This window comes from Gekko japonicus, unplaced genomic scaffold (assembly GCF_001447785.1).
Source record: "Gekko japonicus isolate JY-2015 unplaced genomic scaffold, Gekko_japonicus_V1.1 scaffold43, whole genome shotgun sequence".
NCBI classification, from domain to species: domain Eukaryota; kingdom Metazoa; phylum Chordata; class Lepidosauria; order Squamata; family Gekkonidae; genus Gekko; species Gekko japonicus.
The window spans coordinates 1,456,813-1,482,345 of NW_015173123.1; the positions used below are offsets into that span (position 1 = coordinate 1,456,813).

Below are 25,533 nucleotides of genomic sequence, written 5' to 3' on the forward strand. Positions count from 1 at the left end.
CACCAGAAGCCCTCCCACTGTCGTCCCCCCCAAGCACAAAGAATACAGAGCATCCCTTGCCCCAGACATAAGAACATAAGAGAAGCCAATGCTGGATCAGGCCAATGGCCCCTCCAGTCCAACACTCTGTTACACAGGGGCCAAAAATACCAGGGGCCATCGGGAGGTCCAGCGGTGGGGCCAGGACACCAGAAGCTCTCCCACTGTCCTCCCCCCAGCACCAAGAATACAGAGCACGGCGAGGGGTGGCCGGGCCTCCCGGGGCTCCGTGGATCTACGCAGCCCTGGGAAACGCGGGGAGTTGTGGCTGAGCCCCCCGGGGCGCCGCGGTTCTCTGCGGCCCCGGGAAGTGCGGGGAGGGGTGGCCAGGCCTCCCGAGGCACCACGGATCGCCGCGGCCGCAGGGGGGGTGGCCAGGCCTCCCGGGGTGCCACGGATTGCCGCGGCCCCAGAAAGCACTGGGCCGGGTGGCTGTGCTTCCTGGGGCGCCGTGGTTCCCCGCAGCGCCAGAAAGCACAGTATGGGGGGGCAGACCTCAGCAGGGCCCAGGGAAGCAGAGGAGGAGGTAGGCAGCCTTACCTTCCTTCTTCGGCGTCCTCATGGCACTGTTTGAGACCTGCTGGGAGCAGGGGGCAGGGCTTGGTCATGTGACCGCCCCGCCCCCTGGGCTGCGCACTCCCGGAGCTGTGCTCCGGAGAGCTCCGGCCCCATCCAACCCCTGCTGCAGACTGAACCACTTAGTCCCTTTCTGCCTTTTTGTTCTCCTCTTTTCTTGCCCTCTTTTCCATCTCAATTTCTCAGTGTACAGGAGAGACATTTAAAGCTTATTCTTATAACTTTGTTTCAGGTTAAAGGGTCACACATAACTTGTCGTCATGCGACTGGCATATTTTCCTAAGCCTTCTGAACACTGGCACACAGGGTGTACACTTGTTGCACATACACAGGATTCAGGAAATGCTGGTGTTTCATGCAGAAACTTGATAAAGCCCTAAGAAACCGAGATGGGTTGATTATTGTGCAGTAGTGAAAATCCCCCACATGCCTGGTCTGTTTAGCTTGGTATTGGGCTCTCCAGTCTGGCAACAACTCCTTAGGGTCTTGGGTAGAGGAAAGAGCCAGTTTGGTGTAGTGGTTAAGTGCGTGGACTCTAATCTGGGAGAACCGGGTTTGATTACCCACGCCTCCACTTGCAGCTGCTGGATGACCTTGGGCAAGCCATAGTTCTGTCAAGGCTGTTCCCTCAAGGGCAGTTCTGGAAAGAACTCTCTCAGCCTCACCTACCTCACAGGGTGTCTATTGTGGGGAGGGGAAGGGAAAGGAGTTTGTAAGCCGCTCTAAGTGAAGGGCGGGGGTATAAATCCAATCTCCTCCTCTTCTTCTCCTTTGAACTAGAGAGGCGAGAGATTAAACCACACAGAGGTGCTCTGTTACAAGTCTACAGTGTTGTGGGAGGGGGCAGGAGGCAGCCGCTTTGTTGAAACCAAACTGGTTGCTAGCCGGATAGGGGGCGTCTCGGAATCCTATATGTACTGCTTTGAGTTGATGATGGGAGAGAGAGTGGGCTAGAAATGCAATAATTTTATTTTAGACCTGTGTGTGTCCCCAGTGCCCAACCAAAACTAGTCCTGGGAGCTGTTCAACAATAGAATTGCTTAACAGTATGCAATTAAAAACTGCAAAGATATTATTAGTAAAACTTTAAAATGATCAAAACCAGCATGAAAAAAACAAACAAAAAACCCATCAAATATTGTTGATGCTGCATGGCTGTATTGTGAACACAAGAAAAACGTGTAATAAGCTAGATCTGGGGGGGGGGGTTGGGGGGCTTACTGTGTTTTTAGACTTGCCTCTGCCACCAGGCAAACCCCCCCCCCCAAAAAAAGGGTGACTTTGAGTTTAGGTTGCTGTAATTGGGAACCCGGTTTTTAGTGCTGGTTTGCGTCTAGCCACAGATGTGGGGTGGAAAACTTCCCACGGAAATCTTTCTAGTGCTTTATTTTTCCACTGAAAATTTTAGAGAATCTCATTGCATAAAATCAATAAGAAATGGACGCCATTGTCAATGTAATATAATATTTGGCAGGTTTCAAACTTGTCATGTTTGTTAGATGATTTCTCTCAGAAACAAGTGACTGTTTGGTTTTATAAATTGAGTATAAGGAAATATAGCTGCCAGTGCATGTAATCCAGATTTTTAAAATCAAGTTATGAATTTGCCTGGTGCTAATTTGACCTGCACAGCCAAAGCTAAAATTCTTGTGGGTCTCCTCTCAAATGGCAGAAGGGATATTGTAATAATTGCCAGTCTGATACAGAATCACCAGGGGATGCAAGTGCAGGGGGCACCCCAGTGATCTCTGTGGGCAGGAGTTAAATTCTGGTAAAATATGTAAATGGGCATATCGTGCACCATTCTTCTGGGTGAGCTTTAACTGGCGTGTCTACGAATATGAAATTGAGCAAACTCCAGAGGATGGTGGATGACTGGAGGGCCTGGCGTGATCGTGTGACTGACCAACAACAAATGGTGTGTCTACAGTTGTAGCACCTTTTTTTTATATTTAACATTGTGTTGTAATTGCATGCTGTGTTGTCTTCAAGGTTTTACAAGTAGTATCCTGATAAAAATAACTTTCCCGTAAAGTTTTGTGTATGGCACATAGCTCTTAAAACACATTCTCCCCCCCCCAATACTCCAGTTGATATATTTATTTATTTATTTACGTTATTTTTAGTCCGTCTTTCTCACGGGGACTCCAGGCAGATTACACACACACAGTGAGTCCGGACCATCAACAAGGTGGGATATTCGATCACTGACGCATTCAAGTATTAGAAGACTAGAATCCATAGCAGAAGTGTTACTATGACATATTAAGCAGTACCAAAATTACGTAATAGGATCCCGTTTACAATATGCCATATACAGCAGTCCCAGTCATTGATCCAAGTAGGTTTGGAAAACCATTTTGTGCTGTGCAGCCTTGTTACCTGCACGGAGCAGCCCTCCCAAACAGTTCAGTTTTTCAGAGTTTGCAGAAGGCCAGAAGGGGAGCTGGAGCTTTCCCAACTGCCTCAGGCAGGCCGTTCCACAAGTGGAGGAGGCACGTGTGTGTCCGGGCAGTTGTTGATTTTGCCCATTTGCAGGTTGGCACCTGCAGACCCCCCCCCCCACCCCGCTGACATGAGCGGAATTGTCCTTGCACAACATAGAGCAACGGGCAGTCTTGTAAATGAGAGTCCCATAAAAAAAAGTTCCGGAAGGGCTTTACTGGGACATAAACGTAGCGTGAGGTGTATTGTTTGCTAAACAGAAATTGAACATGCTAAATTAGTTCACACCGTTTCTGTGGTATTGGATAACTTTCCAGTTCAGATTTTTCCAGAAATCTCGCACCGCTTTTTCTAGTTCCCTGCCACATCTGTCTAGGATGATTCCCATTGTGTTACAGGGCAAGATACCAAGGTCTGGGGGGGAAACAGAAGGGGGGGGACGTTTTTGGTGGGGGAGCTTTTTCAGTTTTTCCAACAGAAGAATTGGGAAATTTAGAGGAGCACTGGAAAAAAACCTGCTTTGCTTTTGTAGTGGGTGAAATGAAAGACAAGGTTTTACTTGAAACATGTATGATTTTTTTTAGTATGTATTGTGTAGACATAGACAACATTTTCAAGAGTACTTTTTAAGAATTTTGCCAATATTAAGATGCTGTACTGTGTTTAATGATAATACATTATTAAACAGTGGTATTTCTAATGTTACAACGTTCAATAGGCAAATACGCACACGTGTTTGTGATACAGGAGAGACCGCGGGGCTGTCCTTGCAGCTCTTCCTGTAGAAGAGGAAGACACTGATACTTTTAAATCCCACAAATACGCCAAACAGTGCATGCTGTGTACTGCTATGCTAAGCTACTGTACTGCTGTGTACTACGGTGCTAAGCTACAAATGATATATTTTATGTTAAATTAATGTTTAAAAAGTTTAGGCTAGATAAGAAAGTAAAAACTGCATATTTCAGTTTTTCCCAAAATTTCTGGGAGGGGGGAAACGGCTCCCCCGGATGGCTTCAAAATTTCAAGAAAGTTTACATCTCCATGCAGGGCAAATAGTGGGCCTGTGAGAATGTGTTCTTCCTTGTGCAGTGTGTAAATAAATATGTTTGCCGGACTTACCAGTCAGCTTTGCAGTGTGAAACGACTCTTGAATGACTTCAGAGCAGTTGGTCGTGTGTGTGTGTTTGGGATGGAGGACCAAGCTAAATAGAATTTAGTAGCTTGGGGGGCAGCAGTATGGTTTGAACATAACCCAAAGAACATAATTCTTAACAGTCTGTTGAAAGATGAGCCTCCATAGTAGCATCGTAGTCTCTCCCCCCCTCCCCTCCCCTCCCGGTTGCAGTTAAAGCTGCTGATGGGGGTGTTTGGGGAAACGGTGGAGCGCAAAGAGCCCCCCCCAAGCCTGTCCCTCTTGAGGTGTCATGTGGCTACTTCTGTAACTGAGTTACACAGTGAGTGGAGGGAGATGGGAATATGGTCCTCCTCCTTTCAGTGAGTCTTGTGTGCCAGATAAGCAAGGTTACTGCCTATTTTCCCTCTTAGCTGTGGAGTCCTGTGAGCAAAAATTCTCCTTTGTGAGCTCCTGGCATTAAAGCTGTGAGCGAGCGATTTGGCTACGGCATCCATTAGTTTGCTCTTCTGGAGCCATCCTGCCTGAGCTCACACTTAACTCGGCTTAGAGGGGACACTGGTTACTGCTGTACTTCTCTCCTGCCTCTTCGCTGGCTGCTAGCCGTTGCCACAGTTCAGGCTGTCTGGTGTAGGATCCTGGCAAACAGAAGCCTCATCTAAGAAAAAGTGACTCGTTCGTTTAAATGAGAACTTGAAGGGCTGCCTCTGCCTCTGCCCCTTGACGTCTGTTTAAAGGTCCTTCATTGATGGCGGCCAGCTGGTGAAAAACGGAGGGCAGGATTTTGCCCCCTGCTTCTGCCAAATGGATGATCTTAATGTAATTGGTGCCCTGCTGGATCAGACCAGTGGTCGGTCTAGTCCGGCAGGCTGTTCAGTACAGTGGCCAAGAGCAGGGCAGAGAAGCCAGGTCTGTCCCTGGATGTTGCCACCTACCACAGGCATGTAGAGGCTTACCATCTCTGAATGCAGAGGTTCTCTTCAGTCACCATCAGTGTTCCCTCTGAGCTGAGTTGGTGTGAGCTAGCTCACAGTTTTTTAGCCTCCAGCTCACAGATTTTCGTCTCGGCTCAGGAAGGATGGCTCCAGAGCAAACTGGTTTATGCAGCAGCCGAATCACTCACTCACAACTTTAATGCCAGAAGGCTCACAAAGTAGATTTTTTGCTCACAAGCTTCGAGGGAGCATTGGTCACCATGAGTAGCTATTAATGGACTTCTCTATTAGGGGTGTGCAAAAAAAAAAATCGGATTCGGGTTTATTGGACCCGAATTTTTTCGGGAAACCCGAAAAAAACTGAATATTTTTATCGGTAAAGCATAGATATCCGAAAATTTTCGGAAAACCCAAAAAATTCAGATCCATTATAACCAATGGGGCCATTGAAGTCAATGGCAAAAATCCTCTTGAAACTTTGCTGGGGGCTGGGGGGGAGGGGGTTTGGGATAGAGGCTCCAAACTTGGAGGGTGCTTCCTGGAACCTCTTCCCAACATGCCCACCAAGTTTCAAGGCGATTGGACAAGGGGGTACAATTTTATGGCCCCCCAAACAGGTTGCCCCCAGATCAGCCTTCTGCAGTTTATTCCCGGTTTGCCGCCGAAATTCGGCGGCAATTCGGCAACATTGTTTCCTATGGACCTTGGGGAGAGGGAGACTAGATATTCACAGTGATGGCTGTTCTGGGTCCCCTCTTCCCCCCTCCCTCCTGAAAACAGGAGCTAGAGGCGGGAAAGAGGGGGAAACGGCGGGAAAATGGGGTTTCCCGGCCGCCCTTTAAAGTTTAAAGAGCAAAAAGCCGTTTTTTGGCAATGCCGAAAAAATCCCAATTTTTTTTTGGGATTTTTTTCCGGCTTTCGGACAAGCACAAGATTGCCATTTCGGGATCCCGAAAGCCGAAAAAACCCGAAAAGCAATTTTTTCGGGGGGTTTTTCGGTTCGGGATTTCGAAATGCACATCAGTCCCCTCTGAAAGCTGTCTTTGCTCATCCCTACATCCTCTGGCGGGGAGTTCCACAGTGGAATTCCACTTTTGATCCGTTCCAAATCTTCTGTAACGGGAGCAGTAATGATAAATTTTTGGGGGGGCTGTCTTAGTCCTTGCAGAGGACTTCCTCTTCAGTATGCTGTGTTTATTGAACAGGAAACAGTGAAGCTATGTATTAACCGTGTTCAGTATGTGTTGGTGGATGAAAATGGCCAGCCATCTAAGCTGGCCTGTTGACAGTGTTTGCAGCTTCTCCTACGCTGCAGAATTGCAGAAACACTTGAGGAGTCTTCTGCAATAATCATTTAGAGGAATTTCAGACAGACGATATAATCCGGAAGAGGAACGGTTCCCAGATGGTTTCTGGTCTTTCATTTCAGACAGAATCGTTTTAGAACCGGTTCCATACTGGAATATATTTGTAATTTCACACACAAACGCTTCTGTCCCGTTTAGGAAATGGGGCTGAAGCATTTTACCTGTCAACTGCTTCCAAGTAGTCTTCCGTTTCCTCTCCCGGACCGGTTCCGATGCACTTTTTCCCGCTGTTTTTCGCCCGCACAGGCGATCTCCGGCTTTTTTTTTTTCACGTTCACTTTATAACATTATAGCAACCCCATTGGAATGCCTGGAGTGTTTTGTTATAGTGCTATAGCGCTCTAAAGCGAACGTTTAAAAAAAAGCCGGAGATCGCCCCCACAGGTGAAAAACGGTGGGAAAAAGTGGTGCAGTCTGAAATGGCAAACCGCTTCAGATCCAGCTCTTTACCGGAAGGGGAAAGCCCTGTGTGAAATGGCAGCCCTATACCAGTTTACTCCACGACGGATCAAAACCGGCTTTAAAGGGGTAATGTGAAATTCCTCTTAGCCTCTTTGTATAGCACTTCGGTGTTCAAAGTGTGTACCTTACTGTGGTAGTCCTATAACAGCCCTGTAAAGCCAGCCAGTGTTACTGCTGTGCTGCAGGCAGGGGACTGCGGTTTGAACCCGCAGTCTCTGCAGTCCTCAGTGTCCTGCCCAAGTTCATGGGTCTTGCAAAGATTCTTGTTTCGTAGGGATCTGAGCAGGGGTCTTCATCCTGTGGCTCAGTCCATTGAAAAAGAAAATGAAATCTTTGTTCAGGTATATTGGCGGGTAGGATGCTAGAGTAACCAGTTATGAGGAAAGGACGACAGGAGAAGATTTTTATGGGCTGTCTGCTTGTACAAAGGGGGTTGGCTCAGTCCATTGAAAAAGAAAATGAAATCTTTGTTCAGGTATATTGGCGGGTAGGATGCTAGAGTAACCAGTTATGAGGAAAGGACGACAGGAGAAGATTTTTATGGGCTGAAAGGCTTTCTTAGAGATGCTTTACAAAAAGGGAGGTTGTAGAGGTAAACAGGTGCCAGTGATCCCAAGTGTGAACCCTGCATCGGTCTATGCTGGTGCACTAGTTACTGTGAGTCCTTGTGTGTGCCCGCATGCAGGCGCACCACTTCCAAATTAAGGGCTTGCAACAACCAGTGTTTGGGCTGCAGAAATGTTACGGGGTTCTTAATCCCCATGTTGTTTATCAGTAACAAGTTGTGTATTTTCAGATCAGCAAACAGGCTTTCTTTTGCTGTCTGTCTGATCTCGTGCTTTGAATTTTCACAGTTTGGCTCATTAATTTATAAAAGGCTAGACAGTATTCTCGATCGTCTTCACCAGCATGAGAAATGTCAGAAGCTGCCTCCAGTGGGGTTCTTGGGTTCTGCGATTTGGAAAAACACACCTGTTTTCATCTCTGAGCCGTCCAAACCGTTTCTTCTTTCTTTTTAAATAGGTTCAGATGTAAATAGCATGGATTCTGTGGACAGTGGCTGCCAGAACTTGGGAGCTGAATCCAATAAGACAGAGCTTGTTATCTGGGAGATCGAGGTACCAAAGGTAATGACCAAACTGTTCCTCACCTTGGTGATGTTTCACTAGCAGTAACTCAGACATGCTCTGCACATGGCGGTGTCATGCACAGAATCATTCAGATAGTGTGCTGTTGACTTTGCAGGCCAGAATGAGCTGAAATGGTGGTGGAATTTCTCAAATTTGGCTGGACTTGAAGCAGGCAAGGGACACGTGTCTCCAGAGTGCACGTCGGATTATTTCATAGAATCGTAGAGTTGGAAGGGGCCATACAGACCATCTAGTCCAACCCCCTTTGTACAAGCAGTACTTAGATTTCCCAACACGAGCGTCTTCTAGGGTTTACAAGAGAGTCGGTACAGCTGCCAGGAAGTAAGGGCAAAGGGAGCAACCTGGGAGTGCACTTGTGTGCCTGTATTGGGAGAGAAGGTCGTGGCTGTTGTAGGGGTCTGGGAGAGCAGTGGAGTCGCCCCAAAGCCGCTGGGTCTGCGCCTGGTTCCTGCATGCCCAGGGTTTAAGGCGGTGGCATGGACCGCACTGCTCTAGGCTGCAGATCATAGATAACCTTTTGGAACGCAGTGCAGGGGGGTCTTAGCAGGAGGCTGCAGTCCAAAATGCTGCAGCCCAGGAACCCGGCCGGATCCAGCTGAGGTGGGGACACTTGCCAGGCTCATAGCATTCCACCAGCCAGTGAGGAGCTGCTGCTTGAGAGGACACTAGTTGGCGCTTGACATGTTTCACTTCTGCCCCGTTCAGCAATAAGGCCTGGTACCTGGCTGGGTGAATTTAGCATTCCCCTAACCCGTCCCTTTGCCAAGTTCCAGTTCCGTTTCAGAAAATGCTGTGAAGCCACTTCCTTCCACCCAGACCGATGGGGTGCTTGCAGCGGTTTGCACCTACCAAATAGTCGAACCAATTCAAGTGCAGCAAGTAGGTAGTGCAAATCATTATGTGGCTGCCTGCTACAGGGGAAATGTGCCTCACAAAAGCCACTTACAAAAGAGAAGGGGGCTAAATGTAGCTCATTTGATTGTCTCTACATGGTGCAGGGGCAATCCCTGCAAGTAGAAAGGTAGCACAAGGAGAATACTAGAACGTTCCCCTACTAGAATTCTGATTCCTGAAAGTGTTTTAACACAACTTAAAAAAAAAAAAAGAAGTCCACATTCCATTGGAAAGAATTTCTGAGAAATGATGCTTCCGTATTTGAGCACTCTTCTTTCCCTGAAGAAGAGGGCAGGCTCATCTGGAGATGATAGTAGGCAAGGCATGGCGCCCAGGCTGCTGGTCGACATCGACAGAGAGGTGGTTGAGAAGCATGTATGGTTTATTTTCTTTGATGTGTTAAAATATGTAGGATTATTTCTTTATTTTCTTTTTGAAAACTAATAAAAAGATTATTAAAAAAGAGAGAAAGAGAAGCACCTGGCTGCACTGATTGAGTACAAATCCCCCGGGGGCCAGACGGTGTGCACCCAAGAGTGCTCCAAGAACTTTCTAGAGAGCTCGCAGAGCCTTTGTCCGTCCTCTTCCAGACCTCTTGGAGGATGGGGGGATGTGCCACAAGACTGGAGGAGGGCAGATGTTATCCCAATTTTCAAAAAAGGGAGGAGGGATGACCCAGGACACTGCAGGCCAGCCAGTCTGACCTCTGTCCCGGGGAAGAGACTGGAGCAGGTTTTAAAGGGATCAGTCTGTGAGCATCTGAAGGATAACTTGGTGATCCAGGGAAGTCAGCATGGATTTGTCCCTAACAGGTCCTGCCAGATCAACCTCATTTCCTTCTTGATCGAGTGACGAACTTACTGGATCGCGGGAATGCAGTTGATGTTGTTTACCTGGATTTCAGTAAAGCTTTTGACAGGGTTCCCCATGATGTTCTGATGGGTGAACTAGAGGACTGTGGACTGGATAGTTAGGTGGATGGGGAGCTGGTTGGAGAACCACACTCGAGAGTAGTTGTCAGTGGCATTTCATCTGAATGGTGGGGAGGTGTTCAGTGGAGTGCCACGGGGCTCAGTTCTGGGCCCGGTACTTTTCAGTATTTTTATCAGTGATCTGGATGAGGGTGTGGAGGGGCTACCCGTTAAATTTGCAGATGACATGAAATTGGGAGGAGCAGCAAACACACCAGAAGATAGAGGTAGAATTCAACAAGATCTGAACACACTGGAAGAGTGCATGGATGTGAACAAGATGCAATATAGCAAGGATAGGTGCCAAGTTCTACATCTGGATAACAGAAATGAGGAACACGCATACTGGATGGGGGATACAATTCTGGGTAGCAGTGTGTGTGAACAAGATCTTGGGGTACGGGTGGACCGAAAGTTAAATATGAGCAGACAATGTGATGCAGCGACAAAAAAGGCTAATGTGATCTGGGGGTGTATCAACAGAGGCATAACATCCAAATCACAAGAAGTTATAGTCACACTGTACACTGCATTGGTCAGGTAGCACCTGGAGTATTGTGTGCAGTTCTGGGGGCCTCACTTCAAAAAGAATGTGGACAGAATGGAGCGGGTGCAGAGAAGAGGAGGATCGGGGGTCTGGAGACCAAGCCCTATGAAGAAAGGCTGTGAGGGACTTGGGAATGTTCAGTCTGGAGAAGAGGAGGCTGAGGAGGAGCATGATTGCTCTCCTTAAGTCTTTGAAGGGCTGTCCCTTAGAGGAGGGCAGGGAGCTGTTCCTGTGGGCAGCAGAGGACGGGAAGGTACCAGCTGGATCTTAGGGAAAACCTTTTTGACAGTCAGAGTTATGCAACAGTGGGATCAGCTGCCTCGGGAGGTGGTGAGCTCCCCCTTCTCACTGGCAGTCTTCAAACAGCGGCTGGACAAACACTTGCCAGGGATGCTCTAGGCTGATCCTGCATCGAGCAGGGGGGTGGAGCAGATGGCCTGTAGGGCCCCTTCCAGCTCTGTGTGATTCTGTGATTCTACGCATTGTCAATTCAGATTGGCAGTGGTTTCCCAGAGTCTTGAGCAGAGATAGCCCCAGTGCTTGGTTGCTTGAGAGCATTTATTGAAGATGCTTGGGATTGAACCTGGGACCTTGTGCATGCAGAGCAAGTGCTCTACCACTGGGCCACAGTCCTCTCAAAGTTGTGGGCTGGAGTTCGGGCCCCTCTCCCTCTCTCCCAGTTCTGCTGCTGGAGGACCTACACCCACAGAGGTCCAGCAGTTCAGACTGGCACGGTTCTCCGACCCCAGAGGGGGTCACTAAATGGCTTAAGCTGGATTTAATAACATGCAGGTGGTCATCACCAACATCAGGTTCTTACTGGGTCTTCCAGCCAGACACTTCCCTTAAGGACCCTGCCGCTAAATGGTTCTTTGTGCAGCGGTTCTTCCAGCGGCAAAACTATTACTTAAAGTGAAATAGCTATCTTCAGAAGCCATGTAATTAATTGTCTCCTCTGTTGTTTGCCTGAAGATCTAATGTTTCAAGGACGTGACTTAGATTCTTTAGTACTGATTTATAAGGTCAGTTAACAGCTGCTGCTCTAGGCTGGGAAGCCTGTAGTGGTGGAAGGAGCAGGTGGGATTCCTGCCATTGTCTGGCCCAAGGAAGAGCTTTCCTGTTTGATTGTGTGCCGTTTCTAGCCACATTGGTGGCCGTTTCAGACTTCACCCTCTGCAAAGGTTGACTTGTCTGGTGATTTTTGTGTGTCCTTTTCCTGTAGCATCTAGTGGGCCGGCTGATTGGTAAGCAGGGGAGGTACGTGAGCTTCCTGAAACAATCGTCAGGCGCCAAGATCTACATTTCAACGGTTTCTTATGCCCAGGACTTCCAGATCTGCCATATAGAAGGTGAGGTGGCATGGTGCCCTCTGGGACCCTGCCTAGCCAGACGTTCAGCCAGTGCAGTGACTTGATTCTGACACAACAGACCTGCCCAGAAGTCCGGCTCACGTGCGTCTTCCAGGACACTTTCGCAGCCACGCAAACCAGACGCTTGCCACTTTCAAAGCATAATGGAAGCTGGCGAATCCATGCCCATGTGTGTGCCCTCCCCCCACCCCCACCCCCCGGCTGTTTTGGGTCACATCCAGTCTTGAAAGTGAATACTAGAGCCAGGGTCCAGAGCACAACAGAAAGTGATGCAGCTGTCATCCTTCATTAGATATAGAACAGGGGTGTCACACATAAGGCCCAGGGGCCGGAACTGGCCCTTCCAGGGCTCTCATGCGGCCCGCGAGCAAGTAGTGCAAGGGAGGGAACGGGAGACTGCTTGGGGGGGAGGGGGCGGAGCCACTCCGATTGCGGCTACAGCATGGTGGGACAACCTCGTCTGCAACAGTCAAGCAGTGTGGGAGCGTCTGCCCGGTGCAATACCACTGGCTCTCCAGTCTGCCCATGTGGGTTTTCTTTTGAAACCCCTCCCAGCCCATGAGGCCTTGCAGTGAGGATACACCAACCTGGAGCTTACCAGCTGCTGTCCTTTATAGAGTTTCAGTCTTTGGTACCTGGCATTACATTTCATGGCACACGTGGCCCGGCCCAGCAAAGTGACATTTATGTCATATCCAGCCCTCGTAACAAATGAGCTTGACCCCTCTGATATGGAGTATCCCACTCACTGTCTTGATTCGGGGGTGGGGGGGGGGGCCGTGTTGGTCTGAAGCAGCAGAACAAAGTCTGAGTTCAGGGGCACCTTGGAGACCAACCAAGTTTAAGTTGAGTCAGACTCAGTCCTCACACCTCTTTTTTAGCTCTTGTGGCCGTATGCTAGTTTACTGCTATTCACAGCTCTTACCAACCACTTTAATCCAATCCCGGCTATAATTGCCCAGTAACTTATGTATCTTGACTCTAACTAGTCCTTGCTGGCAACTAGCCCCCCCCCCCCCGTCCCACCCTCTCTCTTGTGTCACTGTATCTGAAGAAGTGTGGATGCACACGGAAGCCTATAACGGTCTTGAGTTAGTGTGTTAACAGCAGTTAGTGTCTCTCTGGGACTAGGGAGGCCTGGACCCCGATCCCCACTTTGCTACCAAGGCCTGGGCTATCTCACTGGATGCCCTGGCCTGTCTCAGCCGAAGCCACCTTGCAGGGCTGCTGTGAAGATAAAAGGGATGGAACGCCTGACCTCTCGAGGGGAAGGGGAAGTAATGGTGCCAATAATTGAAGGGCCAGTTTGGGTTCTCTAGACGGCATGTTGGTCTAGATCGGGAGGGTTTGGGTTCAGATCCCATCTCTGCCACACTCTTACCTGGACTTGTTCAGATCTCCCTGTCTGGTTCACTGTCATGTGCACAGGTATGATCAACCTTTCGATAAGACTATTCTCAAGTGTACGGTCAGCGTAACAAAATCTGTTCTGAACCTTCTAGGCTTACGCTTGTGCAATACTTGTCGCTTCTCTTTTCTGCTTAGGCTCCCAGCAAAACGTCGACAAAGCCTTGAGTCTGATTGGCAAGAAGTTCAAAGATTTAAGCCTCACCAATGTCTATGCTCTTCCCCCTCCTACGCTGCCCCTGCATTCCCTTCCGATGACTTCCTGGGTAAGGAATGCCTCTGGCCTCTGTGTGTGTGTGTGCCTTAAATAAGTTCGTCACCCACTTGTCAAGGTCAGCCTGTTGAATCACACAGCTCCTTGTAGGTGGGTCTGGGTGTGCAGGCAGAGGCAAAAAGGTCCGGGGTCCTTGGTGGTCTGTTTTCAATACTGGGTAAGAAGGGGAGACTGCATCTTGTCACACGTAAAGTGAAATATGCATTCCTCTTTTTAAATAACGGTGCCAAAAGTTTTTTTTGGGGGGAATACAAAGTGTGGAGAGAGAGAGAGGTGATGGGGGCTGAGAGTACACAGTTCTGCCTTCTCTTGTCTCAGAAATTCTGGCCGGCTTCAGCAATCTTCCTTTGAGCAAATCTTGCTTCCGCATCTTTCCTGGGCTGCAGCCTTTAGGCTCTCGCGTTAGAGTTTTGAGCTGCCGGCTGGTGTTGGAAACGAAGCCATAGAATGAGCTGCCCCCAGCATGTTCAGTGGCCATGCAACATGGCCAGCTGCAGCTACCATTTAGGGTCTTGTAACAAATACATCTGAAATGGTTAAAAAAAATGTACTGGCTGCAGCATCTGCGCATGTGCAGACTTTGGAAAAGCCTTAACCAGGGTTCCGCTGGGTTGGTGGTAGCAACCACAGGGTGCCTGTTTGGCGGTGGGGTGGCAGACAGGGGCTGTCTGGGGGGAGACACAGCCAGTGGGACAAGGCAGCGTTCTGTGTTTTCCTTTGCCTGCAAGTCCTTGTGTGGGTCTGTAATGCTTATCTGGAAGGTATACCAGTTTTCTTCCTCTGTGGCAGCTCATGCTTCCGGATGGAGTGACAGTGGAAGTCATTGTGGTCAACCAGGTCAACGCTGGGCATCTCTTTGTACAGCAGCACACGCACCCCACGTTTCATGTCCTGCGTAGCTTAGACGAGCAGATGTACCTCTGCTATTCCCAGCCTGGAATCCCGACTATGCCAACGCCGGTGGAAGGTAAGCACCTGGCACTGTCAGGTTTCTGGGGCCTTCTCAGAGCCTTGGTAGGGGTTGAGCTCCTCACTGTGTTAAGAATGAACTGTGGCCCCCGAGGTCACTGCTTGAGACTTCTTGGCTGTAAACTGTCTAGGTGGGCCTCATCTGCAGTGTCCTACCTTATCGGGTAGTTGTGAGAATTAGTAAGTAGTTGCACATTAAAAGGGCTGTGGTGGCTCAAGTGGTTAAATGTCGGGAGAAGAAGCTTGCCCATCCCACAGCCTCATCTGCAGTGTCCTACCTTATAGGGTAGTTGTGAGAATTAGTAAGTAGTTGCACATTAAAAGGGCTGTGGTGGCTCAAGTGGTTAAGTTGCTGAACTGCAGAGCTGAAGGTCGGTAGTTCAGCAGTTCGAGACCCAAGTGCCAGATGACGGAGTGAGCTCCCGTCTCTGGCCCCAGCTCCTGCCAAACTAGCAGTTCGAATGCAAGAAATTGCAAGCAGATAAATAGGTCCCGCTTCGGTGGGAAGGTAACAGTGTTCCGTGCACCTCGGCGTCTAGTCATGCCGGCCACATGACCATGGAGAAGTCTCCAGACAGCACTGGCTCTTTGGCTTGGAAACTGAGATGAGCACCGCAACCCTAGAGTCGGATTCGACTGGCTTTCGAGCAAGGGAATCTTTACCTTTTACTGCATGCTTGAACTCTTGCTCAGTCGCATATATGTGGCATAAAAGCCTTTCCCAAACTAGATTCCTCAATATCAGACCACATAGTCACGTGGCACTCCTTTGTTCCGTGACCTCTGTCTGCGTTGCTTCTTGCCATTGGCAGGCTTGTTCTGATGTCACGGAGGAGCAGAACAATAAAAACTGAAAATCTGGCAATATCTTGTTGTGAATGGAAGACCGTAGTTCTGCGGTGGCCTATTGGCATAAATCATTTATTTTCCTTTTATTACTATTACGCTCCTCTGACCAAAGGACTTGATCAAAGTCAAAACCAAATACAAGATACAATACAAAACAGCAAACATTAAGATACAACAGACATAAGACAAGTGTGTGTTTCCAGGGTCTTCTAATGACGTTACTGGCCACAATTGTGCCACAGCAACGAGTAGAAAGAGGAGTGTATTGCCGTCACAGATCTCTGTTGCAATGGTCACTGTTTTGGCTGTGGAGAAGGGCTTCTGACCGGCAAATGAAATGCAGAATTGGTCATATGGCATTTCCTGTATTTATTTATTTATTTGAATTTATATTCCTCCCTCCCTGCAGACGGGCGAAATGCAGAATTGGTCATTTCCTGTATTTATTTATTTATTATTCAAATTTATATTCCTCCCTCCCTGCAGACGGGCTCAGGGTCTGTAGAGCAGGGGCATTCAGCGGCTATTTCCAGAGCCAGATGTGGTGCAATATGGAATCAAATATGGTTCTTTAGCAAAGAAAATGCAAAAACCTTTTCTGAGACTAAAGGCTTCATGCAGATGCTTTATGGACAGGGAAAGGAAAGAGGGGAAGAACTGCCAGGATCTAAATGCAAGCCATGCACTGATCTATGCCGGTGTGCTAGAACAATTGTGTAGGGTACTCCTCTGCATATGTATGATTTCTTTTGAGACCTTGTGTGTACCACCCCTTAATGAAGGACTCAGAACAGCCAGGGTCAGGGCTGCAGAAACCTCCACGTGTCAATCATCAGTAGTGTTGAATGGTATCATTTCAGCTGTGAAAGTAGGTTCCCTTTTTCTGGCCCTCTGATCTCTTGCTGTCTTTTGGTGAAGTTTGGCCCTTTAATTATAAAATGCTGCTTCCGTAGAGTCGAATGCTGCTAGTTAGCCATGCAAGTCTTCTAGTTTTGGCCCTCCCTGGGAAACAAGAATGCAGTCGACTTACGAGGGTCGCTCTGCAGAGAGGGGAACTCCTGAGTGTGTGCAGGACCATTGCGGGGTGTGCGGCCACGTCTGCTTGGGGGATAGCCAGGCCTTCCAAGTTGAAGGCAACTCATAAGTATTTACTTTTATTAATATACGTATACCCCACCCTTCCTTGTGCAGGGAAAAAACAGGTTTTTTGTGGTTTCAACTTTTCGAGAAGAATCCCCTTGTGTTGTCCCCCTAAAAACTTGGGAGGACGTCAAATACAACCAACTTGAGATAACCCGTGATGTCAGTAACGGAAGGGTTCTGGTTCTGGTTCTGACACGGGGGTTCCTCTTGGTGGTGTTGTGCCCTCCTGACCTCTCTTGGGTCTGTGCTGTGCTGTGCTGATGTGTTCTCAATGGGCCTTCTGCAGTTGGCGTGGTCTGCGCTGCGCCTGGCGTGGACGGGGCCTGGTGGCGAGCGCAAGTTGTTGGCTACTTCAAAGACTCCGGCGAAGTGGAGATCAGATACGTGGACTACGGTGGATACGAGAGAGTCAAAATCGACACGCTCAGGCAGATCAGGTGAGCAGGGCGGGGACTCCGTTTCGGCACCCCTCTCTTAAGAAGAAAAGGGGAAAAGGGAGGATCCGTGTGGCCCACCAGTGGCTTGCTGAACTTAGATGGCTGATAAAACCCTGTATTTCTTGCCTATCCTTCCCTGTGCAAGCCTTGCGACCTTTTGAAGCACCTGCTGGCAGGTGTGTTGGCTGGGAAAGTAAGGCTGATTGGGGGCGGGGCAGAGACTTCATGCCCCGTTTCATTAATCTTGAAGCTGTACTGTGGAGGATAAGTAAATGTGCATCTTCTGTGTGTCCCAAGCTTTCTCACCCTGTCCCACGAAGGAGGCTGCCTCTGCCTGCTTCCAGAGTACCTGCCCCGGGGTGGGTAGTTCCATGCTCTCTCCATTTGGTGCGCCTGGCCCATTTGATCACTGCTGTAACAATTGGTTGCCTGTTGAGGAGGTTCCCTGTTAATCTCTGCATGAGTTCTTGGTCTCCTTAAAATTGGTGATCAGAGGCTGGGTAACTCTTTTATTCTGATCCTCTGTACGCAAGCAGGAAGGGTGTCAAGTTTCAGTTAAGAAAAGATGTCTTGCGCTGGTTTTCAAAGATTTAAGCAACAGTGACTTTAACAAGCTGATTTATTAAATGCATACGAGTTTAAAGTGAACACACGCAGCTGCCTTGTACTGCCTTGGTCCATCAAGGTCAGTATTGTCTACTCTGACTGGCAGCAGCTCTCCAGTGTCTCAGGTCAACGTTTTTCACATCACCTTCCTGATCTCTTGAACTGGGGATGCTGGGAATTGAACATGGGACCTTCTGCATGCAGAACTGACACTCTGCTGCTGAGCCAGGATCCTTCCTCAGGGTGTTGGGGTTTAGGGACTGTTCACTGGGATAGTTTCTGTAAGTTGCTTAAGGGGCTTGTGATTGAAGTTTAAAGCCACCAAAACGGACTCTAGAGCTCTGTAACAAGGGAGCTCACCAGGCAGGCTGTAGAACCCAGGCCCAAGAGAAGAGATGTGGGTGGTGAAAGGGAACCAGGTGTCCAGCCGGCCAGAGTAGGGTCTTCCTTGGAGTCACCTGTTGATTGCCCTGGGGACATTCCAAGATGGGGATCTGAGATAAAGGGGAGGAGATGGAAAACCCCAACCCACAATTTCCATCCCTCCCCAAGTTCTCTGCTCCCCCTTCTTTCTGCCTGCCTGCTTGCTTGGCCCGTCTGCCCAGACAGTCTGCCCTCCATGTGGCCCCCGTGCTAACCAGGCCGGTACACTGAACGCAAAGTTCTTCTGGATGAAAATTAATCCTCTCAAAGGCAAGGGTAAGGACTGCCTGCCCTCAAAGTAGCCCCCACCCCCCTTGTGTTTAAAGATGCATCACCGTTCTGGGCAGGCAGTTCGGTCCTCTTGGCTGGGGGGTGATTCTGGCCACTCAGTCTCTGAGCCCAAAGACGTGTCAGGTGGGTGTGGATGCACTCGCAGCAGCCAGAGCATGCCTTCTGTTCACACCCATTTAAGCCACAGGGAAAGGAGCCCTGTGCCACGCTCACTGGCTCATTCAGGACAAAACTGGCTCATCCCGGTAAAACAGCAGCTGCTGAGGGACTGTGAGAGACCGCACTCCACCCGGAGCCCTCTCTGACAAGGACGGTGGTTCGAAACCTGCCAGGAGAGCCTTAGGCAAGCATTCCCATCTGCAACAGGGGGATAAGATTGGCTTGCCTTAAGTATGTGTGTGTGGGGGGGTGTCACACTAGATATCAAATGTGCTACCATGCATTTGGGCCGCGGTGGCTCAGAGGTTAAGACTCTGAAGCTGCAGACCGAAGGGTCGGTAGCTCGGCAGTTCAAGACCCGAGTGCCGCGTGACGGAGTGAGCTCCTGTCTCTGACCCCAGCTCCTGCTGACCTAGAAGTTCAAAAGCAAGAAATTGCAAGTAGATAAATAGATACCGCTTTGGTGGGAAGGCAACAGCGTTCTGTGGGCCTCAGCGTTTAGTCATGCTGGCCACATGACCACGGAGAAGTCTTCGGACAGCACTGGCGCTTCGGCTTGGAAATGGAGACGAGCACCGCCCCCTAGAGTCAGATTCGATTAGCTTCTGAGCAAGGGAAACCTTTACCATGCATTTGATGTGGTCAGGTGATTGCATCAAATGTATAGTAGCACTTTTGAAATATATTCCTACAACATATGGGTAGGATCCAAGGTAGTGGAAGGGGAGGGGTAATTTCCACCTGCTGCAGCCCCCCCTCCCCGATCCATCCCTCCTGCTGTTTTTGAGAGTCCCCCCCTCTTCCCCAGGAGCAGCATTTTGGGGGGGTTAAGGTGCTGCAGTAGAAAGGGTGAGGCAGGAAAATTCTGTTCCACAACTGGAAGTGTCTTAGATGAGCAGAAAGTGTACTCTAGATCCAGCCCCGTGTATCACAGCCCGCTCTGTCGTTCTGTGTAGCAGCATGCAACTAATGAAAGTGCCTCATCTTAGGGGGGTTTTCTGCTTTGTTTTTCTTATAAAGGTCAGACTTTGTCACACTCCCTTTCCAAGGAGCTGAAGTCCTGTTGGACAACATCGTGCCTCTTCCAGGTAATGCAGGGCTTGGGTGGCTTACGTGGACTTGGGTTTTCTTTACTACAAGAAGGTCTGAAAAACTCACACGGCTCAGATACATCTTAATGTTGGTGTAGAATTCTGTGGACTGGGCCATGCCACAACTTCCTCAGAGGGCCTTTTCTGACGGGGTGTGCCAACTGGCACATTAGGTGTTCCCTGTAAGGATTGACCATTTCCGCAGATGCACTGCATCTGCTGGTTACACCACCTCACAGGGTTATTGTGAGGATAAAATGGAGGCGAGGAGAAGGAGGCAAGGCGCTTAGGGCCCTCCCTGGGGAGGCAAGGGAGCTGTCCCTGAAATACTGTTGATCCGTTGCCTGCCAGGAGGACAGCAAAAGGGGGCCATCTTTAGGTAAGGGAAAGGAGAAGTTACTGCCTACTCAGGTATGTGGGGAAATGTTAGTTTGCAGAGCATGAAATAGGAGGCCCCAAGACACATGGGCATGGGCACCGTCTCACCTGCACAGAGGCATGAACTGTTGGAGTTTGTGAGTAAAACAGGAGGGGGAAGTTGGCGTGCTCAGGCCCCCCTGGCGGGGAGACCAGGGCTAGGGCATTTGCCTCCCCCCCCCGGGGCCCCTCCCTTCAGCCACCTGTCCAGCTTGTTAGGAGCTCTCAAGGGCTCTGACTCAATGTCAGAGTCCTGGTTAGGAGTGAGCTGTTAATGGGGATTACGAGAAAAGTCTCCACCAGTCCTAATTAATAGACTCTCTAGTGCATTCACACTGATGCACAGATGAGGCTGGAGCCCTCAAAGAGATTAGAATATCCTGGCACGTGCATAAAACAAGGGTTGGAGGCAATGCTCCCTTTAAGCTGTGGAGTCTTGTGAGCAAAAATTCTACTTTGTGAGCTACTGGCATTAAAGTTGTGAGCGAGCATTTTGCCTACTGCATACATTAGTTTGCTCTGGAGCCATCATTCCTGAGCTAGGACAAAAATGTGTGAGCCGGAGGCTAAAAAACTGTGAGCTGGAGGCTAAAAAACTGTGAGCTAGCTCACACTAGCTCAACTTAGAGGGAACACTGGTTGGAGGATGTTATACATCCCCCAGTTCTCTCGTTTCGCCCCCCCCCCCCGGGTCCATGTGTCCCCAGGAGGGAGAGGTAGGAGTATACCCCCCACTTGCATTGTAGTACCTGGGTTCAGTGCTAGATGGCTCCTCTTAGGACCCAGCGCATGACTCATAAGTGTGTGAGCTTTTGGGGTCATTGGAACGCTTCATCATGCTGAATGCTACAGAAAAACTGAACCGTTTAAAAAGAGAGGAGAAAATTCCTTAGGACACAATGGTGGGTCTGATCAGACTGCTCCAAGTTACACCGGCTGAGCCGCTAAACTCCGAAAGCATTAACAAATGCTTTCTGAATGAGTGAGCCTCAAAATCCCTTTTTGGGAGAGAGCACAGAAAACATTTTGCACCTTTTGTGTTAACTTAGGAGATTTCAGGTGTTACAGGAAGTATAAAGTCTGTCAGGCTGAATGCTGTTGTTTGCCTTCCTCTTTGGAAGGTGGTCGTCTACACACAATCCGCAGAAGTAGGAGACTCCTCAAGAGGGTGCTTGGGCACCTTGCGGTTTCTTCCTTGGCATGCTGGCTTTCTACATGCAGGGAGGTCTGTTGCGCGGGGGAAGCTTGGCATTCAGAAAGTGGATTGGACTGCGGTTGAAGGCAGTTGTGCCGTCCAAGAAAAGGGGCCGTCCTATGCACTGTGCGCAGCATCCGTTTTTCTCCTGCACTTAAGTGTTGCCTTGGCAGTACTCGGCTGAATGCCTTTTCTCTTCCTTCTCCCCTCCCCACGGCATCAAAGACGAAGATCACTTCTCCTCCGAAGCAGACACTGCAGTCAGTGAAATGACCAGGGGCACACCCTTGCTTGCACAGGTGGGTACGCCAGCAGTCTTGGACCACCTTTTGTTGAGAGGAGCCCTGAGCACAGGTGTGGCTGGCCTCTAACCCGGAGGCACTTTGCTAGGAGTGGGTGGAGAGGAGATGGGGGGGGAGAACTATGTTGACCCTGGAGCCACCCCTGTTCCCTTTAGGCACTCTGTTCCTGACAGGCACGGACCAGGATGCCGCCGTCATGCTGAGAGCCAGTTTGGTTGCAGTGGTTCAGAGCAGCAGACTCTAATATGGAGAACTGGGTTTGATTCCCCAGTCCTCCTCCACCTGCAGCCAGCTGGGTGATCTTGGGTCAGTCACAAGTTCTCTCAGAGCTGTTCTCTCAGGAGCAGTTCTCTCAGAGCTCTCTCAGCCCCACCCCCCTCACAGGGTGCCTGTTGTGGGGGAGGGGAAGGGAAAGCAATGGTAAGCCACTCTGAGACTCCGAGTGAAGGGTAGGGTATAAATCCAATCTCCTTTTCTTCTTCTCCTCCTCCTTGTTCAAACAACCCATCTCTTCATGGGGGTTAATTGGCATCTGTCTTTTCCAGGTTACAAATTATGACACCGTGACGGGGTTGCCTCTAATACAGCTGTGGAGCATGATAGGAGATGAGGTAGGTATGCAACTGGAAAGAGCACAAAGGTGAAAGTTTTCAGTGCATGCCCAGAAATTTGACTGTAATTCCTCGGTTAGACTAAAGAACGTAGGTTCAGTAAATCTGTACTCCTGTATTCAGAGAAACCACCGTTGAGGAATTTGGAGGGCCATAAACTGTGAAGGTGCCAGGTTCATGTTTCTTGTCAAGTACCCACTCACCCAAAAGGCTTCCAGGTATATCTCTGGGTGGCCTGCTGTTCTGGTCTGCCTCATAGTTGTCCTGCACTGGAATTCCACGACTTAACCTTTCTGGCACTTAGATCAACAGGTGTTGTGTTCCCCTCTGATGCCAAAGGGTTAGAGACTTGTATCCATTTTTTAGATGGGCCTTTCAGAAGCTGAGTACTTTCACAAGTGTGAAACCCTGTCCTTGTTTCTGCACTTCTGTGGCTAACATCCCTCCCCCCACACAGCGCTGGTCTCAAAACTTTTAGAGGACATTTATAAAACAAAACCCTCAGGGTTGGCAGTGTAAGGGCGAGCAGGCCACTCTGAAAAACTGGGAAGGGTATTCTTCATTATGACTGTTGTCTCTTCTGTTAGGGTTTCATTGCTGTCTCATGACATACTGATTCCAATTCCCAACCCAGCCAAATCTGAGGATACTTCTGTCAAGAAACTGGAGCTGTGAATGGACTAGACAGATCTTTCTACAAACCTGAAAAATGCTCAGGGTTTTCAGAAAAATCTGAAATCTTTAAAAAAAATACTTGGGGTTTAAAACACCGAAATCATAAAAGTGTCTGTGGCTTTAAGAAACAGATGCAGTCAGTGCCCATTGCTAGGCAACCACAGTAGTTTGGCAAGCATTCCAGGCTTGGTTTCTGTCAGTAAAAAGGGGGGGGGGCAGGGCCCTTTCTAGGCCATTTTGGCCTTTGAAGGAGGACTCATTGGGGCCAAGCATGGGAGCAACTGCTGGGGTGACCTGATACCACCCAGCTTGCATGACTCACCTAAGTCTGGTTGCTTGCTATTGTTCAGCAGCAGCCAGACTATGAAAGTCAGTGTTGTGTAGTGGTTAGAGCCTCAAGCTAGGGACTGGGAGACCCAGGTTAAAATCACCAGTCTGCCATGGAAGCTCAGAAGGTGGCCTTGGGCCCATCACATACTTCAGCCTGACTTACCTCACAAGGCTCTTATTGGGATAAAAAGGCAGAGAGGATAACGATGTCAGCTACTTTGGGTCCTCACTGTGGAGGAAGGTGGGGTATAAATGAAGTGAATAAGTAATATAGCCAGATGAAAGGGAGGTTGGTGAAGGGCCGAGGAGGGGAAGGATGAGGCAGGGGAAACAGGAGAGGGCGTGGGGGTCGCCAGGAGGGAAAGGGGGGGACAGAGGAGGAAGCGAGTTTCCGTTGGTTCCTCACCATGCAGGTGGGCCTGGACCGTTTGACAGCACCAGACAACTGGGTCCTATTTGTCCCAGGTAGAGGCTGGTTGGGGGGAGGAAAAGCTGAAGATGAGGCAGGCAGGAAAATGTAGGCTGGCTGGGGGGGAGGCAGGAAAGGGGGGGGGGGCGGGGGGGGGGGGGGGAGAGAAGGAGGCAGGAAAAGGGGAGAGACTGTGTAGGGGCTTTCAGGGAAGGGAAGGGGAAAATAAGATCTCCCCCCCCCCATAAGTCCTTGTGGGTTCTCTGCTTGTGATGCTGATCATCCAAAGACTGGCGTATGGCACACACACACACCACCCTTCTCCTCCCTTGTTCATAACCTATTACTGTACAGCGCCTGTGTTTTGTAAACTGCTGGAAGTTAAATCCCCTAAGAGGCCCTCCCTGCATGGGCTAACTCAGTCATTCTCTTCTCTCTTCCAGTTGGTGTCTATAAACCGGACCATGGTGGAAAGAGGGTTTGCAAAATGGATCGAAAGCTACTAGGGAAGACTGTGCTGTTCCCCAGGCTGGCTGCTTCCCTTGCCCACTCCCCCGTAGTCTTTTTTTATCGCCTTTACGTGTGTTGGCACTCTTTTGGAATCAGGTTTGGCAGTCCCTCCCGACACACGGGGAGCGTACACACCGCTGGTGCGTCTGGTCTATTCCAATGTGTTCATCTGACAAGTTATGCGTTTCTCTATCTGTATACTTCGTTTTGTCGCAAGGCAGGGAGTGAAACCATAAGCCATAAAGAGACTGTATCTCTGAAGCCTCCGTTTATTCCCCCCCCTCCCTGACCTGGGTCCAAAAGGTAAAAAAGAGAAAAGGAAAAAAAAGAAAAAAAGTATGTATGAATGAAAAGTCCTGTCAGGGTACGGAAGGAAATCACTACGGATTTAAACTGTGTGTGGAACACGTCCCCAGTCGCCGCACTGGCTGCTGCACTAGCACTTCCTTCAGCAGCTCCTGCTTGGAAGCAGAGGTGGCTTCTGGCCAGGGAAAGGGCCAGAGATTCGGGAGGCATGTTTTCCCGGTGTTTTCCAGACATGCTCTGGCTCTTCTCAGCTTGGTGGTGGTAGCCGGGAAACGGAACGGAGAACCATTGGTTGTGTGGTCCTGTTTTTGTTGTTGGCTTGGTTTTTTAATTAAGGCTCGGTTTGCTCAAGAAAAAGAAGCTGCAGACCCCTTAAACTGATCAAATAAACCCCGATAGCAGCAACCTTTTAAAATCCCCAGAATCATGTTCAGACAAAAAGAAGAATCTGATTGCCAACCCTGATAGATACGATTACAGTTTTCTAGCTGTGCAACAACTTATGTAAATATATATAAAAAATATTGTAATATTTTGTACAAGGGGGGGAACACTGGAGAAAAACTAAAAGGGAACGTAAAATCTATCGACTTTTTTACACCAAAATGTCGTCCTCTGTTGTTAAGACTGATTTGTCGTCATGTTGGTACAGCCGTGTGAGGGCTCGCTGTGCGCTCGTGTACAGGACGACAGTTTCGGCTAGCTTTTGCTGAATGGGATGGACAGTAATCTACAGACTCTTTGCTACTACTTTGCTGTACATATCTGACTTTAAAAAAAGAGGGGGGGGATAACATTCGGAATTAATGTTGCAATGGTGTGTCTTGATCTCTTTGCTCCTCTTTAGATTGGTTTCAAATGTGGAATTTAAAAAAGAAAAGAAATCAAGTAATTTAAGTTAATTTAATACTATTAAAACATACATGAATTTAAACATGGCTGTTGAGTTGGGAGTTATTACTGGTGGGAAAGATGCTTGCCTGGGGGGGGGCTGGGTGAAGAACCACTGTTCTGCTATTGGGGCCATTTGCGCTGTCTTGGCATAACTTGCCTCACGGGGTTGTTGTGAAGGTAAAATAGGGAGGGGGGAAGACTATATTACCTTGAGCTCCTTTTCAGAAGGGTGGTCTGCAGAATTTCTCATCTTTGTCATACATAATTCTTCTGACATCTTGTGTCACGTACACAAGACTTGCATACTAATTCTGATCACAAGGGATGAGTTTGTCATTTTAGT

At 49.1% G+C, this 25,533-nt stretch overlaps 1 protein-coding gene across 1 annotated transcript in view; it reads left to right on the plus strand.

Moving 5' to 3' along the window:
* AKAP1 (A-kinase anchoring protein 1) overlaps positions 1 to 25,110 on the plus strand; it is a 33,364-nt gene extending 8,254 nt beyond the window's left edge. Inside the window, exons 2-10 of the mRNA XM_015421944.1 lie at positions 7,983 to 8,086; positions 11,745 to 11,871; positions 13,438 to 13,565; positions 14,363 to 14,540; positions 16,821 to 16,971; positions 19,471 to 19,538; positions 21,379 to 21,452; positions 22,001 to 22,066; positions 23,924 to 25,110. Of these exons, the coding sequence (XP_015277430.1) occupies positions 7,983 to 8,086; positions 11,745 to 11,871; positions 13,438 to 13,565; positions 14,363 to 14,540; positions 16,821 to 16,971; positions 19,471 to 19,538; positions 21,379 to 21,452; positions 22,001 to 22,066; positions 23,924 to 23,986 (959 nt within the window). The 3' untranslated portion in view covers positions 23,987 to 25,110. The remainder of the gene's footprint in view (positions 1 to 7,982; positions 8,087 to 11,744; positions 11,872 to 13,437; positions 13,566 to 14,362; positions 14,541 to 16,820; positions 16,972 to 19,470; positions 19,539 to 21,378; positions 21,453 to 22,000; positions 22,067 to 23,923) is intronic.
* Positions 25,111 to 25,533: the final 423 nt, after the last annotated feature.